The following is a 17,839-nucleotide window of genomic DNA, read 5'->3' as shown; positions in this document are numbered from 1 at the left end:
GCACAGTCAGAGACAAGTCCTGCATGTCTACTCAGAAGTAAGCCCCATAACAGTGGATGAGGCTTAGTCCCAGGAAAGGGTGCCTGGGATTGCAGCCTGCTCCTGTGCATGTCTACTCAGAAGTAAGCCCCATTAGAGTCAATGAGGCTTACTCCTAGGAAAGGGTGGCTGGGATTGCAGCCTTAGAGCCCACTTCTGTGGGTGGAACTTTAAAAAAAAATTTTTTTCTTGTTTGAGAAAATGAGCAGTGGCAAGGTCTTGCAGCCATCCCCTCCCTGCCAATATTTCTTTACCTAGCATGTAATTAGTCTGTGGAACTCTTTGCCCCAGGAAGCAGTGATGACAACTTGCCTAGATGCCTTTAAGAAGGGATTGGACAAATTTCTAGAGGAAAAGTTCATTACAGGTTACAAGTAATAGTAGGTAAAAGATGTTAATGTATGAGTTGTTGTTTTTTCTAAACTAAAACCTCAGTATTCAGGTTAAATTGCTATGTTGGCACTTAGCGATAAATAAGTGGGTTTTGGGTTGCAGTTTGGGCACTTGGTCTCTAAAAGGTTTGCCATCACTGCTCTAGTAAGTCATGTCAGACAGGCCACCTTAGATAAATCTCACCTAGTTCTGAAAATATACTAGGAACTGACCATTCTAATCACATGGGGGCAGAATGTGGGTGAGCACACACAACCCATCACACCATCATCTAGTCACAGGGAAGGAGACAAGTCTCTGTCAACATACAATTCATATACTATATTTAAAACATGTTGAGGGGCAGCTTAGACACACCATGTGCAATTAGACAACATGAAACAGGTGGGAGGGGGCTGCAGTATTATCTGAACTGGTCCCATGTCTCTGAACTCCTCAGATGATTATATCTTTCTGGTTCCTTCAGTATGTTCTCCTCTTTTACCACAGATTATTGTCCATTCTTGTTGTTATTATTGTGAAGTTCTTCTTGCCTTGGTCACTGAATCTATTTCCTCACTTTAGTAATCATATTCATCTTTCCTATTCATGAGAAACTGGTTCATTTTTATAGGATATTTTGCTGTAAGAAATAGCCTATCCATTAGTGTCATCTGGAGATTTGTATGATCCAAAATATCAGGAAACTCTATTAACTTTAACCTGTTTCTGAACAATCTGATTTTTGGCTAGGAACATGCTAAGAAATTGTGCTAGCTGAAAGGAAACATGATTGAGGCATACAAAATTCTGCAGGGGATGGATAGAGTGGATAGAGAGATGTGTGAGAGAAAAAAGAAAAACACCAGAACCAGGGGACAGACAGCCACTGAAATTGAGTGTTGGGCGAGTTAGGACAGACAAAAGAAAATATTCCTTTACCCAGTGTGTCATTAGACTGTGGAACTCCTTGCCACAGGATGTGGTGATGGCACCTGCTCTGGATGCTTTTAGAAGGGGATTGGACTGACTGATGGAGGGAAGGTCCATCGCGGGCTACAAGCACCCTCCTGATTGTAGAAGACGACCTACTTAAGCCTCCTATAGACTGGTCTGTGGAACTCCTTGCCACAGGATGTGGTGATGGCAGGGGGCTCTTGCAGCAGCCACAGCCAGAGGGTGGACCCGGCTGAGGTAGAATGACCAGGTGAGGCAGGCCTCTCGGTGGGCGTGGCCTCGGGTGGGCGTGGCTTCCGAGGCCAATCGGTGGGCGTGGCCCAGGCAGGGCCGGCTCCCCGGGTGCTGCCCGCAGCCGCGGAAGGGGGCGTTGCCCAGGTGGCTCAACGGGCGGGGCCTCCGTCGGGGGCAGTTGGGGCAGTTCTCGTGCGGGGGAAGCGGAAGCGGCCTACTATTTCCGGCTGCTCTGTGAGCGGCTGGACGGCCATGTTTGGAGCGGCTGGAGCGGCGCAGCGGCTTTCTGCTGGTCCCGCGGCGGCCGGTAGGTTGCGGCAGGCGCTGGCGCGCGCGGCCGACCGGCGACGGGGTGGGGCGGGGCGGCCGGAGTTCCAGCTCGCGGCCTGCCTCGGGCGCCCTCGCGCCTCCCCCTCCCAGCGCTGTCCCCATCGCCGCCCCGCCCTCGCTCCCCTCCCTCTGGGGTCCGGCGTCTCCCCTGCCCGGGTGCCCACCTGCCGGCCCCTCCCTCCCTCCTGCCCCTCCTCCCCCGCCGCACCCCTGGGAGCCTCCCCGCTGGGCACCTCCAGCCGGCCCGCCCCTCCTTCGGCTGCAGTCCCAGCCACACTTTCCTGGGAGTAAGCCCCATTCACCATCATGGGACTTGCTTCCGAGTAGATGGGCTTTGGTATCCAAGCCTGCAGTCTTATCCGCAGTTGCCTGGGAGTAGGCCCCATTGACTGTAGTGGGACTTGCTTCTGAGGAGACATGCACAGGCTTGGGCCCTGAGGCGGCCATCCTAGCCACACTTACCTGGGAGTAAGGCCCACTGACTATCATGGGACTTACTTCTGAGTAGACTTGCCTAGGCTTGGACTCTAAGGCTGCAATCCTATCCAGTTACCTGGGAGTAAGCCCCATTGACTGTAATGGGACTTGCTTCTGAGGAGACGTGCATAGGCTTGGGCCCTGAGGCGGCCATCCTAGCCACACTTACCTGGGAGTAAGGCCCACTGACTATCATGGGACTTACTTCTGAGTAGGCAGACATAGGATTGGGCTCTTGCAGGCTGGTCTGCCCTCATTCAGGATGGAGCTCTTTGTACCCCTTCTGAAGTCTTTTGCTGGCTTCAGGGATCGGTCCTTGCTCACCATTCTTGACAAGAGTGTCTATTTCAGTGTTTCTCAAGGGTTATCCTCCACTGTACCACTTCCCATGGTCCATCGTTCTGAAGTACCACCAAAAGTGACATCATTACCAGATACTTCTGGTTTGGGAGGCCAGATGTGGCAAACACCAGTAAGAGGCTCCTGGTAGACAGGAGGGTTTTTTCAAGCACAGAAAAGCATGCTTGGAAGCGGCCAAAGGCTGTTTGTTGTGTTGCCTTCCTGGTCTTGCTGTAAGGTGGCAGGTGTCCAGGGGTCATAAGAACAGTCCTGCTGGATCAGGCCATAGGCCCATCTAGTCCAGCTTCCTGTGGCACAGTGGCCCTGCAAGTACCTCCAACCACCACCTCAAGTACCACTGATGGTACCCATACCACTGGTTGAGAAACACTGATCCTTCTCACTCCAATTTCTGACTTGTGGTGTTTGCTCCAGACTTTCTTTGTTACAAAGAAATCAAAATTTATCTGCTTGTACTTTGCTGAAGATAGAGGAGCCAACACTTTAAATGCTGCTTTGCCCTGCCCAGACCAGGCTACTTCTCTTGTACTGGCCTTATTAATTATTATTATTAACAGTATTTATATACTGCTTTTCAACAAAAAGTTCAAAGGCGGTTTACATAGTAAAATCAAACAACTAATGGCTCCCTGTCCCCAAAGGGCTCACAATCTAAAAAGATGCAAAAGAACACCAGCTGACGGCCACTAGGAAAGACACTGCTGGGGTGAGGAGGGCCAGTTACCTTCCCCTTGCTGAATAAAAGAGGAGCCCCCACTTGAAAATGTGCATCTTACCAGTTAGCAGGGGTAGTAATGATACCATGTAACCTTGCCCTGTGAAAGCTTCATTTGCACAAGAAATGTGCAGTGATAAGTATCTCAACACATTATCCTGATGCCACTATAGTTCTGTTAAAAATCAGATCTGGCCAGAGCATGGGTTCATCTTTGGCTTGCTGTCTTGTTTCCCTCAAGAGCTTTTTTGTGACCTTAAAGACCCCAGAGTAAGAACTACTCTTAATACAACTCCAAATAAGTCAGTTTCAAGGTCTAAGGTCACAGACTTCCTTGTTGCTGTTCTGTCATTACTTTGAGATCCCTGAATCAAGACGTTTGCTCTTTAGGGATGTACACAAGGGCTTATTTTGCATTGATTGTTCGTTCTTGTCAAAAATCTAGAAGACAGTTGAGAGCATGCATCTCTGTTGTGAAGTGTAATTTCTAAGATACATACAGCATACAGTGCAGATGGGTGTAACATTATGTTGATGTATCTCTTAAGAAGTAGGAAACATAATATCGGAAGTAATTCTTTACATTCCATGCTGTGTTCATGTAATTCTTTACATTCCATGCAAGTAGGAAACATAATATCAGAAGTAATTCTTTACATTCCATGCTGTGTTGATTAGTAATCTTTAAGGCATGCTACAGTTTTGAAATGCTAAAAGGCATGCTTTTTTGAAGAGTCAAAAATGACCCAGCCAAGGTTCTCTTTCCCCAGTACTCACTCCTTGTCCCACTGTATCTTTGGCTCAAATGGATTAGTGTATCAATTTTCCAGCGATACACTAATCGCTGTGTGTATCACACACATACACTTTGTGCTCATAGTCTGCTGATGAGTGGTTTGCACTCTCACATGGGCATGTGAAGGCTTTGCTTGGTGAGTACTGTATCAAGTTTTGTTTTTGTCTTTGTAATGTCTCCTCTGCCAAATTGAATAGGTTTGTTTCTTTAAATCTGAGCTATAAGTCATGCAAGTACAACTTTCAAAGTCTGCTTTTTTACCATTGACCATTGTTCATTCTAGAGGTGTCCAGCAGTCTTGTACAGTGTTGGTTTTGATTTATCCTTATTGTTGCTTATAGTAATTCTCTGGGTAACAGGTTACAGTATTTGAATTTGAATTTGGAAATTGATTGGCTGCTGTATGGCTCCACAGTGAGTGCTATTGAGGAGTGGTTCATTTGGAATTGGTTGTATATTTAATTGGTTTCTTAGCCCCTGTGATTGCATTGGGCTGAGACTGTTGATTTATACAGGGTCCCAAGTGTGACTTAAGTTACTTGTGCATATACAGAACAATTATTGTGTGAATATGTCCTGGCCAGTTATTTCACTTTACCTCACTAAATTGCAGACCTGGTCCCTGTGCCACCCTGGGGTACAGGATTGTAACATGGTGCTCCCCCCAGGAGACTTACCCAGCTGTATGGAGCCTTGTGAGATGTTCCCAAGCACTCTGAAAGCCTTCTGAGGCCTCCAGAGTGTAGTTAGACAAAAACCAGAAGCACTATTAAAGGTGCTCCGAAGGCCTCAGAAGGCTTGCCAGGACTGCCACTGCTTGGCCAGGACTTGCCAGGACTGCCAGAAGGCTTGTCCAGGACTGCCACTGCCAAGCTGGCTCCATTATTAAATGCCTAATACAGGTGTGACCTTGTATCCGTAGGGAATCCAGGAACAGGGAATCCTGTGCTACCTGTGCACCCATTAACATTATTTAAATATTAAACATTATATTAAATGTGTGCAAAAATGTTCATGCTTCACAGGATAGTATAAGTATACAAACTTATTAGTTTTTTCAATATCGTTATAACTAATTGGAGATTAACAGGAAGTAGAAGTTAACCACTTCCTGTTAACCTTGATCTAGTCTTTTCAAGCAAATATCACTATAAGCTTGCATGCTTCTAGTAACCCTGTAAATCAAAAACATTTTTGCTTGGTAGGGTATAGGCTGATGGGTTCTGAGCTGTCTGTGACAGATCAGGACAGAGATCTTGGGGTGGTGGTGGTGGACAGGTCGATGAAAGTGTCGACCCAATGTGCGGCGGCAGCGAAGAAGGCCAATTCTATGCTTGGGATCATTAGAAAAGGTATTGAGAACAAAACAGCTAATATTATAATGCCGTTGTACAAATCAGTAGTAAGGCCACACTTGGAGTATGGTGTCCAGTTCTGGTCGCCGCTTCTCAAAAAGGATATAGTGGAAATGGAAAAGGTGCAAAAGAGAGCAACTAAGATGATTGCTGGACTGGGGCACCTTCCTTATGAGGAAAGGCTACGGCGTTTGGGCCTCTTCAGCCTAGAAAAGAGACGCCTGAGGGGGGACATGATTGAGACATACAAAATTATGCACAGGAAGGATAAAGTGGATAGAGGGATGCTCTTTACACTCTCACATAACACCAGAACCAGAGGACATCTACTAAAATTGAGTGTTGGGAGAGTTAGAACAAACAAAAGAAAATATTTCTTTACTCAGCATGTGGTTGGTCTGTGGAACTCCTTGCCACATGAGGTGGTGATGGCATCTGGCCTGGATGCCTTTAAAAGGGGATTGGACAAGTTTCTGGAGGAAAAATCGGTTACGGGTTACAAGCCATGATGTGTGTGTGTGCATTTTAGAAATGGGCTATGTATCAGAATGCCAGATGCAAGGGAGGGCACTAGGATGCAGGTCTCTTGTTATCTGGTGTGCTCCTTGGGGCATTTGGTGGGCTGCTGTGAGATACAGGAAGCTGGACTAGATGGGCTTATGGCCTGATCCAGTGGGGCTGTTCTTATGTTCTTATGGTAAGCATTTATGCATTATGCATTGGTATGCATTAATGGACACCCCCACCCAATACAGAAGCTGTGGATACCGGGGCCCACTGTGCAGTGTTTAGGAGTGTGTGAGTGTGAGTGAGATGGGTCCAAACTAGATAGAAACAGTAACAAACATGGGCCTAAGTAACAAGCCTGTCTCTTATCTCTTGCTTTTCAAGCCTTATCTCTTGCCTTTCAAAGGCCTCATGATACAAAACATATGGTAGGATTGCATTAAACTGAGTTTTCCCCACTACGGCTCTTATTTCATTTTGGGGACTGGTGATACTGCAGCACAGTAATGTCATATTGTGTATTTGACACAGGTAGAGGGGGAGAATGGGATGGGTGGCTGGTACCAAAATGAGAAGGGGGGATGAACTACATGCCTGCTGTAACAATCTAGTCTAGCCTTGGTTGTCACAAAGTTGAGTCAAAAGCTTCTATGTCTGGAACCTTATTTTGGTTGTTGTTGTTCAGACTTCTATTCTCTGTGGTATCCCTTGTCCCTTTGTAATTGAGCATAGTCTGGTCAGCAGATAATTCTGGACTTGACTAGTCTTTGCTCCATTTTTGCTATGGTTTTTGTTAGGTGGCTGTGGTCACATTCCCATGCTGGGGCTGGGGCTCAGTTGTAGAGCTCCTACGTGGCATGCAGAAGGTCCTGGTTTAAATCTCCTATCTCTCCACATAGGGGTGGGAGAGATGCTTTTCTTGAAACCATGGTGAATCGACACCAGTCAGCACAAACAATATTGAGCTAGTTGAACCAGTGATGTCTTGCTTGGTTAGATGATAGCATTCTAGTGTCTCAATTCCCCAGGTGAGGGACAGTAATAATAGTGATTGACTTCAGTGGATTGTTAAGCCACATTGAAATGTTAACTTGCCTGGGGCTTTCTCAGATGAGAGAAACATGAGTTCAAATCAGTGTTGACATTTTTTTGGAAGAGGAGCAAAAAGTACTTTGCACAGATAATTTTATTTTTTTACATTTCTTTAATACTGCCCTTCCTCCAAGAAGCTCAGGCTGGTATGCATGAGTTCTTCCTTCCTTATGCTCTCACTGGCCCCAGCTCGACCTGATTCTCACCAGCCTTCCCAGCATCAAGATCACACGCAGCTATCAGGGTGCTGCCTGCGACACTGACCACTCCCTGGTGTGCAGCAGAGTGAAACTGCAAACAAAGCAACTGTACCACACGAAGAAGAAAGGAAGACCTCACATTGATACTAGCAAGACCCGGGATCAGAGAAAAGTGGAGGAATTTGCACGAGCGCTTGAGGAATCTCTTCCAGGCCCGTTCCCAACAGATGGGAACATTTCAAGAATGCCGTTTACAACAACGCCCTGTCCATATTTGGCAAGAAGACCAACAAGACGGCAGACTGGTTTAAAGCCCACTCTGAGGAGTTGACACCAGTCATTGAGGAAAAGAGGAGAGCTCAAGCAGCATACAAGGCCTTTCCCAGTGAGCGCAACCTGCAGGTCCTTCGAGCTGCTCGCAGCAAAGTACAGCAGACTGCCAGGAGATGTGCTAACGACTACTGGCTCCAGCTCTGCTCCCAGATACAGATAGCAGCTGACATGGGCAATATCAAGGGGATGTATGACGGTATCAAGCAGGCCCTAGGTCCAACGCAGAAGAAAATTGCCCCCCTGAAGTCTGCCACAGGCGAGGTCATCCAGGATCGGGCGCAGCAGATGGAATGCTGGGTGCAGCACTACTCTGAGCTATATTCCAGAGAAAATGTAGTCACCGAAGAAGCGCTGAACAACATTGAGTGCCTGCCTGTGCTGGAGGAGCTTGACAGTGAACCAACCCTAGAAGTTCACGTGGCCCTGGACTCCCTTGCCTTTGGCAAGGCATCTGGAAAAGACAGCATCCCTGCTGAAGTCCTAAAGTGCTGCAAAGAGATCATCGTCACTGAGCTGCATGAAATCCTCTGTCTCTGCTGGAGAGAAGGTGGAGTACCTCAAGACATGAGGGATGCAAACATCAACACGCTGTACAAGAACAAAGGCGACGGATAACTGCAACAACTACCGTGGCATCTCTCTCCTTAGTGTTGTAGGAAAGTTGTTTGCCCGAGTTGTACTAAAGAGGCTCCAGGTACTTGCAGAGAGAGTTTATCCAGAATCACAGTGTGGATTCCGAGCCAACAAGTCCACCACTGATATGGTATTCTCCCTTAGACAACTGCAGGAGAAATGCAGGGAACGACGACAGCCACTCTTTATAGCCTTCATAGATCTCCCGAAGGCTTTCGACCTGGTCAGCAGGGACGGCCTCTTCAAGATCCTCCCCAAGATCGGATGTCCACCCAAGCTCCTTAGCATCATCAGATCCTTCCATCAGATCCTTGCCACAGTGAAGGGCACTGTTGTCTTTGATGGCTCCACATCAGACCCCTTTGACATCCGAAGCGGCGTGAAGCAGGGCTGTGTTCTTGCACCAACCTTGTTTGGGATTTTCTTTGCTTTTCTGCTGAAGCATGCCTTTGGAACTGTAAGAGAAGGCATCTATCTCCGGACCAGATCAGACAGAAAGCTCTTCAACTTCTCCAGACTGAGAGCAAAGTCCAAAATCCAGCTGAAATGTCTGCATGACTTCCTCTTTGCCGACAATGCAGCTGTCACTACCCTCTCTGCCAAATATCTCCAGCAGCTCATGGATCGTTTTAGCAAGGCCTGCCAAGATTTTGGACTGACGATCAGCCTGAAGAAAACACAGGTCATGGTTCAGGATGTGGACTCCCCTCCCTGCATTACAATCTCTGCACATGAACTGGAGGTTGTCCATGACTTTGTGTGCCTTGGATCAACGATCTCCGACACTCTTTCTCTCAATACCGAGCTAAACAAACGCATCTGTAAAGCAGCTACCATGTTTTCCAGACTCACAAAGAGAGTGTGGTCCAACAAGAAGCTGACGGAACATACCAAGATCCAGGTCTACAGAGCTTTCGTCCTGGGTACACTTCTGTACTGCAGCGAGTCATGGACTCTTGGCTCACAACAGGAGAGGAAACTGAACACTTTGCACATGCGCTGCTTCCAACACATTCTCGGCATCACCTGGCAGGACAAAGTTCCAAACAACACAGTCCTAGAACGTGGTGGAATCCCTAGCATGTATGCACTGCTGAAACAGAGGCGCTTGCGTTGGCTCGGTCATGTCGTGAGAATAGATGATGGCCGGATCCCAAAGGATCTCCTCTATGGAGAACTCGTGCAAGGAAAGCGCCCTACAGGTAGACCACAGCTGTGATACAAGGACATCTGCAAGAGGGATCTGAAGGCCTTAGGAGTGGACCTCAACAAGTGGGAAACCCTGGCCTCTGAGCGGCCCGCTTGGAGGCAGGCTGTGCAGCATGGCCTTTCCCAGTTTGAAGAGGCACCTGGCCAACAGTCTGAGGCTAAGAGGCAAAGAAGGAAGGCCCATAGCCAGGGAGACAGACCAGGGACAGACTGCACTTGCTCCCAGTGTGGAAGGGATTGTCACTCCCAGATTGGCCTTTTCAGCCACACTAGACGCTGTTCCAGAACCACCATTCAGAGTGTGATACCATAGTCTTTCGGGACTGAAGGTTGCCAACATAACATGGTCTCACAACAAACCTGTAAGGTAGGTTAGGCTGAGATATAGTGATGGGCCTAAGGGTGCCCAGGAAGCTTTATGACTGAGCAGGGATTTGAACCGGGATCTTCCAAGTCTAATTCCATCACCAAAATCACTAAACCACCCTATATCTTCTAACTGAATTACAAACTGGTTTGAGGGACAGCTTTCCATTTGACTCAATGAAAGCCCTGTAAGCACTGTAGCTCAAAGACAGATGGGCCATAAAGAAATTTGAGTGTGAACAATGGATGATGTACTGCAGTTCTCTAGATGTGATGAGAACAAAATACCTTTAGTTTTCCCTTTTGTACTTCACCTAGAGTGCATATGAATGCTGTGAAGAGGGAGTTTAACTGTGTGCATGCACACATGGTTAAGAAACTCACATTCATTAAACTTCTAGCTTGCTTCTCTTGGATAATCTTTGGTTGGGCGGGTAGCAATATACTTTAAAAACCTTTACACCTGATTAAAGTAGTTGCAACGTATGCTACCTTACATAAAGACTAGCTGAAATATGTATTCCATCCAGTATGGTGTGTGTTTTCAAGCTACGCTTCAGAGGACCAGGGGTTCTTCAGTGCAGTGCAAAAACTACACTAATAGGAAAGCTTGTCTGAATGTTTGCCTCCCTACTATTGTCAGTTATTCTCTTAAGATGCACAGCTATGAGATAGTGTTGGGTGCACTCTTAGTTCCTGGGCAATTACAAGGTCTAAAGATGCTTGACTTGGCCCCCTTGCTCAAGCAAGCAGGTCTGGGTAGGGTCAGTGCCTAGATGAGAGGCCACCCAGGAATCTCCTGTGAACTACCTTGAGTTCTATCATGGAAGAAAGACAGGGCATAAATATATTGGTGAGGCCCAACAGATCTGACCAGCACCATGTATGGCATGATTAGCATGTTTTTGGGAGGCTCCCAAGAATCCTATGCAAGGCACAAAGGTTCCATACCAGACAGGAGCTCTCTTTCCACACACTGTATATGCTCAGTGAATTTGTGGATAAGCCAAGGGCAAGCTTGAAGCCAAAAATCATGGAATTTGCTATGACACATGAATAAGTCAAGGGTAAAATTTAGGAGTGTATGAATGTCTTTGAATCAGATGCAGTAACTTTGTCTGTTTTTTACCTGAGATCAGATTCTGAAAAACAACATGCCAGTAGTTCTCAAGCAGCTGTTCGATAAACAGGAAGAAAGGTGAAGGAGATTGTGGGAGTCCTAGGCTTTGTGAGGAGTATAGTTCTTCCATAGCTGCACCCCTCACAAAGACTACAACTCCCATAAGCTCTGGCACCTTCCTTCCTGTTTGGACAATAACTCAGTTTCTGTGGTGCTTTAGAACAAGAGAAAATAGCTACATTCCCCTCCCCCCCCTTTCCCTGCATGTCTTGCTTCTCAGTCTGGTCTCCCACCCCACCCCTCCAAGCAGCTGTTCTTTGAAGCAGAGGAGGCCTCACAGCATTGATGTGTGAATAAGTCAACACAGGTTTCCAGGGTCAATTCTAAGGTACATTTTGACTTATACACAAGTATACAATTGGCCTCCCGTATCCACAAATGTTGTGTTCTGGGGGGTTCACAGATACAGAAATAGTGGTTACAGGGGAACACTGTATAGATAGTGGTACATTTTTATTTGCGTAGTAGCGCTCACAGTGCGAGTATTTCTTGCTTAAATGTTCTTGCTGGAGAACCAGACTTGCAGGCAACTAGCCTGCACATCACAGCAAGACTAACAGGAACTAGGGGGATTTCGCATATTGGCTCCTTGCCTTCAAAGCCATCTGCAGCCTTGTCTCTTTCTGCCTCTCAGCTCTTTCTCCTACTGTGCTCCTGCCCATGACCTTCACTCTTCCAGCTTCACCACCGTCAGTGTTCAAAGGTCTCCACTCTGCCTTTTTTCTTGCTGTCTCACATGCCCAAAACTGTTTCCCAGAACACATGCAAGATACTCCTCTCATAACTTGCATATCCCTTGTGAAAACCCACTTTTTCTGGGAAGCATTTGGTGCCTCACTTCAGTTTCTGTTCCCTGCACTCAGTACAGTGCATGTACTTGAAATGATCACATGTGATTCCTCCATTCGTCCCTGTCTCCACCTCCCTTCCCTTCCTCCATTACCTTCCCTGTGTCATTTTCTCAAATGTTTACACCTTGGTGCAGGACCCTGTCTTATTACTCTGTGTGAAGTGGCTATACATTGATGGCCCTGTATGAATTAATTATAATGAGAACTCAAGACACTGCTTTTGAGAAATGAAATTGAAACTTGGTCATCTGATGAAGTACAGCCTAGGTGAAAGGGTCAGTGTTTCCTCATATAAATTGGCTAAGCTAAAGAGAAAGGATGGAAAGAGACAAGAAGAATGAGCCAAACATCTCAGAGAAAGCTATTGCAGATGGGCCAGGAGACTTGTAACTAAGACTTGAAACATGTACCGTGTTTCCCCGAAAATAAGACACTGTCATGTTTTTTTTTGGCTCAAAAAATCTCACTAGGTCTTATTTTCGGGGTAGGTCTTACCTTATTTCCTGGGGCTTACTCCCAGGAGAGCGTGGTCAGGGTTGCAGCCTGTGAGCCTATGCATGTCTACTCAGCAGTAAGCCCGTTACACTCAGTGGGGCTTACTCCCAGGAAAGTGTGACTAGGATTGCAGCCTGAAGCTGCTGCCCTGCCGGCACCTCCACAGAAAGGACACAAAGGGGGAGGGCAGAGAAGTGCCAAGTGCCTGCTATCTACTCAGCACTAAGCCCCATTATAGTCTGTGGGGTTTACTCCCAGGAAAGCGTGGCCAGGGTTGCAGCCTGAAGCTGCAGCTCAGCGTGCCAAGGAGAGCTTTCCTGCTGGCATCTCCATGGGGAGCCATTGAGGAGGTCACGGGCAAGGAGAGCCAGTCAGGCTCCTCCAGCCCGGCTGCGGGCAGAGGCGGGTGCAGCTTCCTTGTATGTGGGCTGGCGGCGACGGTGGCAGGAGCCTCCCTGCTGCCCCCAGCCTGGACAGAGGAATGCAGGCTGCAGCGTTTGCATCTCCCCCCATGACTAAGAGCAGTTGGGTGCCCTCCTGTGCTGTGTGCACTCACTGCGCACCCCATCTACTCAGAAGTAAGCTGAGATGCCTGTTGGGTGGAGAACACAACTAGGTCTTATTTTTGGGGAATCACGGTATTAGTGGGTGGATGTTTTGGTTTGGAGCCTAGCAGTAGGGATCCAACCAAGTTAGGCTTACCTGGATTTATTTATTCCTGATTATTTTGTTACACAATAAGCTCTTCTATATTTTTTTCAAAAGCTGTTTTATATCTTACATTTTTCTCAGGTATAACTTTCAACCCCGGAGCACTTTTCTTGCAAAAACAGAAATTGAGTCTCTTGCTTAGCCTCTAGGCCCTGAGTCATTTCCCCACCTTGTTCCCCACTGGCTCATCAGGCTTGCTAATGCTGGCAGCGGCACAGTTAGTTCCTCTTCCATCATGCTCCCAGTGGTAGAGAACCTGCTGCATTCCTAGAGTTGTCTCAGGAATGAAAACTTCTCTATAGGTTAAAAGTAGTTGCCTATATTTAAGCTTAGTTTCTGTAGGAGTGATGATTAGGGGGTAAAGCCAATATCTTCACAGAAAAAGTGGGTTTTCAGGAGGAATTTAGAGGAGCAGTGATGCCTTTTAAGAATTTTGGTAGGGAACTCCAGGTGTAATGGGCAAATTCACTGAAGGAGAACTCTTGGCATTACTAGGCCGTGGTCAAATATTATAAGGTGAGCAGTCAGGTGGTCAGCATTCCAACACTATATCTGGGATAGTATGAATGTTTCATTGAACAATTTCCTGTATAATGAAGATCTGATGCATCATGAAATTGGTAGGGTTATTCATATGGACACGTAATAAGCTGAGCATGTTTCTTTACTTTGTTGATAAATAGCTTAATGATGCATGATGAATCATGACTCTGAGAGCAGGTTGCTGAGTGTACCTACTCAAAATTAAAATCACCTGTGAACAAAATTATGAACCAGAAGGTGAAGTTGATGAGTCATCATGGGCAGGTGGGGGAAGACAACCTGCTGGGATGCAATAGACTCACCTTACCTTCTTTAGAATTTAGATTTTTCTTAAACTTGAGCAGCTTTATTTGTTGAATTGTGCTACAGTGGGCATGTTGGGTTAACATTTGTTGTGGCAATTCTGTTGACTAGTTGAGAGCTGAAGCTTGTGTTATGCAAAAGTCAAACTAGACAATAGTAGTCTAGCCTCAAGTGCCTCCGCTAGAAAGCTTGTTGATGGATGTTTCTCAGGTTTTAAGTTAACTGCCTTTTCCTCTTTTCATTTTTGAGGTGAGCTCCGTCAGCTTCCAAGGGGTTTGGACCTATTAGAAGCACCCACTAGCCTAATGCCATGAATGTGGAGGTGGACAATGTGGAAGAAAAAGCAGTCCATTCCTGGTCAAGGATCTCCTCTGCAGGACAGAAAGCACTGGAAGAAGCTCTCCGTGTGTTCAATCCCATGTCAAAGGACCTGTCTGACACAGAGACCCAGCTGGTAGCTTTTCTTCAAGGCCTCAGGGAGGAAGGCTACCAGCCTACAGTCCTAAGGAGTAAAGACGTCTATGGGTACAACTCCTGCACAGCCAATACACCTGGTCAGACAAAAGGCAGCCCCCGGGACATTTCCAAAACAGCAACCCCTGTTTCAAACTCTGCTAAGGTTCCAGCCAGAAGCACAGCAACCATGACAAATGTATCTGACCCTCTAGCAGGGATTACAGTCAGTTCTCCTGAAGACTCTGCTAAGCCATTGTCCAAGAGTAATAATTCCACAAACCTCCTTTTGAACTCCTTGAAACGAACTCGTTCTAGCACATCAAAAGCCTCTGCAGTAGGTTTCCCTGCTAACATGTACCCTGGTGTCTATCCGGCAATGAGGCTGTCTGTGGTGCTGGAAGCCTTGGTCCCGCTGAAAGCCACGGCGTCCTGTCTGGAGTCAAAGTACAAACAGGGGCATCTTGGGATCTCTCCTTCGGACCTTAACCGCCTCAAGGCAGCCAGTGCTGCTAGGCAGTCTTCAGCAGTCAAGGCCACTAAAATAAAACCAGCTCATTTGGACCCCAAAGGGTATAAGCATATAATAAAGAAAGTGCCAGATTCTGCTGCCCTGACCATGAGCCTTTTAAAAGGACCAAAGGGTGGGGTACTGCAGGAAAGCAATGCTTGTAAAGCCTCTGGCATCCTGAATGGTAGGATTTCTGGAAGCACCTCCCAGAGTTGCAGCCCAGAGGTTTCCCGAATGAAGGAGCCACCAGTGGATAAAACAGAACGGAGAGGTGGTGGTGGCAGCCACCAGGAGACTGTGGGACAGAAAAGGAAAAGGGCAGAGGAGGGAAAAGAACCGCCCTGCATGAAGAAACCCAATTCTGTTCCATCCTCCAGTAAACCAGAACTGGCTTCCAGCACCCTGAACTTGCTGCAATTCCGGACCATCAAAGTGAACAGCTCGTCTGATGATGAGTTGAGGAGGAGAGCACAGAAGATCCTTAGGGTTAATCTGTCACCCGTTATCAGAATTCGGCCATTGCCTCATGCTCACAGCATCCCTTGAGTTGCCTAGTTAAGTTGGAGCCACTGGGCCATGTTGTGAGGATGATCAGACCAACTCTGGGTCTCTTGGGCTTGGTGAGGATGTGGTTATACAGGTCCTCAGTGAGCCAGCCCTTAGGCCATAGCTTGCAGTGTGGGAAAGTTCTGCAGAGCTGGGTAACTGCTGGATTATGAAACTGTGTTTAGAAATACTGTAGGTGGTCTTGAAGGCCCCATTGAGAGGAATGTGGAGCAGAGCACTGGCTTTCCTCTGGGACACTTTTCTACAGTGCTGTGGTAAACATGGCAGAGCACATGCCTGAGATGTGGCAGCAAGTGGAATATTGCTGTACTGTGATTTTTCTTTTTTTCAATCTGTAAATCTGGGTTTTATTTTGATCATATTTTATATACTTATTATTAAATATAAATGTCTATTGACTTATGTACATGCATTGCCCAAGGGCTGTCAGAATGTGATCCCCTTTTTCTTGTCCCCCTTCTTGAGAACTGGGTTCAAAATCTTTCCTTTTACTTTTTCTATCATCTGTTAGAAGTTTTCAAGGCCTTTGTTTTCAGTATTGCTTCCCTTGTCAGCTGTAAGCCAGAAGGGCTGGCTGTCATCTCATCCACTAGGCAATGTTTACTGCCTCATTGCTTTGCTGCAGCTAAAGGCTGCACCGGTGGATGAATGTTCCAAGTTGGGGAGGGGGGGAAGAACTGGTGAAAGAGGGTTTCCTTACTCTTCCCTTGACCGGAATGTTCATCCGAGCAAGCTGTGAGGCAGTAGCAGTGGATGCAGGATGGAAGATGGTTGCTGCAAACGTGAAACACCTTTTGAAAGGTGGCAGGGGAGGAGAGACCAAGTCTCTGGGGTGCTCTTCAGAGCACTGCACAGGAGGCTGGGTGGGCACTTTAGTTTGCGGTGAGCCTTTCTAAAGACTTTGTGCCCCACCACTTCCTCAGAGGAGTTGAAATGACGGAAATCAAGAAATCTGTGCTCTTCCGTGTGGCTGTGTAGCAGAGCTCAGTTCTGTATTGGCTGTTACGTTGCTACTTTCAGTTGTTAGAGGGCCACAGGTTCATTTTCTATGAACCTGAAAACATGACCAGTGGCGAATAATTTCTGATGCAATTGCTAAACATTGCTAGTGCCACACACCCCGTTGTGTTCTGTCCCTGTCTGTGGAGCCCACGACCATTGTGTTTCTGAATGTTAGCAGGTGTGTGCTGTCTGGAGTGTGGCTGTTACAGCAGCAAGTGGAAGTTCTTGGGGTTGATATAGAGGTGCTTCTTGTCTTGTGTTGTGATGGGAGAGCCAGGCAAAATTAAATGGGGGAGGAAGCAGGCTTCTGGCCTACAAACCAGTGAAGGTTTGTAAATACGTAATTGCCAGCTCTGCGCCAGTATTTCAAGAGTATACCTTTACTTCTTTGTGCCACATCTGCAAACCTTAGCCTGCTACAACCCTATTGTTCCATCATGGCTTCTCCAGGGAACGCTGGTGATAACAGTGCCACAGATGTGGTGAGAACTGGATATTGGAGACCTCCACACTTGTAAAGCTGCATTTCCCAGAGTTCCTTGAGGAGAAATAATGATAGTTAAGTCACTCTAGGTTTGTAGCGTGTTAGGGTGTATGCTATTCAAGCTTCTGTTTTCTAACTAGATAGTAGAGGTTTGCTGTGCTACAGTGATTTTTAACAACTTAAAAACCTTTCTCTACCTAACAATGCAATTGTAGGCATGTCTACTTAGAAGTCTCATTGAGATCAGTGATATGTACTCCCAGGTGTGCATAGGATCGCAGCGTTAGAAATTTTACAATTTAGGGTAGCCAAAACTAATCACCATTTCCAAAGTTAAGCAAAACTGAGAATTTCCAGGCATTAAAATTCTGGTTCATACCACTCTGAATTGCAGGTGTATGGCTACAGTAATATTTTTTAAATACAAATGAAAAGTTGTCTGCATATAATAAATTAGCACCTGGAGAAGAGTGCACTAAACCTTTCTCGTTAATGTGCTAGTTTTCTACATGCAAAGACATTTTAATGTGAGGATGTATTTAGAATTCCAGCTCCCATCTCTTATGGTTGAAGAAGTATTCCTGTATCTCCTTCTGCATAACTGATAAAAAAGGGGGGGAAAAACCCAGCTGTCCAGGATACTTGGATGTTGTCATACAGATTTTTTTAATGGGAGTCTGTTATAGTGGGTTCATGTGGTCAGCATGGGGGGCATTGGGAAAGTCAGAAGCTGTTTTTCCCAGTTCATTTCCCATCCTTAAGTC

The 17,839-nt window shown here is 46.7% G+C and overlaps 1 protein-coding gene across 1 annotated transcript; it reads left to right on the top strand.

Annotated features, from left to right (window-relative positions):
* Positions 1-1,842: 1,842 nt before the first annotated feature.
* On the top strand, positions 1,843-15,985 carry CCDC71 (coiled-coil domain containing 71). Its single transcript, XM_066615876.1, has 2 exons — positions 1,843-1,909; positions 14,308-15,985. The coding sequence occupies exon 2, from the start codon at positions 14,369-14,371 to the stop codon at positions 15,566-15,568; it is 1,200 nt and encodes a 399-aa protein (XP_066471973.1). The 5' UTR covers positions 1,843-1,909; positions 14,308-14,368; the 3' UTR covers positions 15,569-15,985.
* Positions 15,986-17,839: the final 1,854 nt, after the last annotated feature.

Source organism: Tiliqua scincoides, chromosome 2 (assembly GCF_035046505.1).
Source record: "Tiliqua scincoides isolate rTilSci1 chromosome 2, rTilSci1.hap2, whole genome shotgun sequence".
NCBI lineage: Eukaryota > Metazoa > Chordata > Lepidosauria > Squamata > Scincidae > Tiliqua > Tiliqua scincoides.
This window is presented reverse-complemented; position numbering and strand designations above follow the sequence as displayed.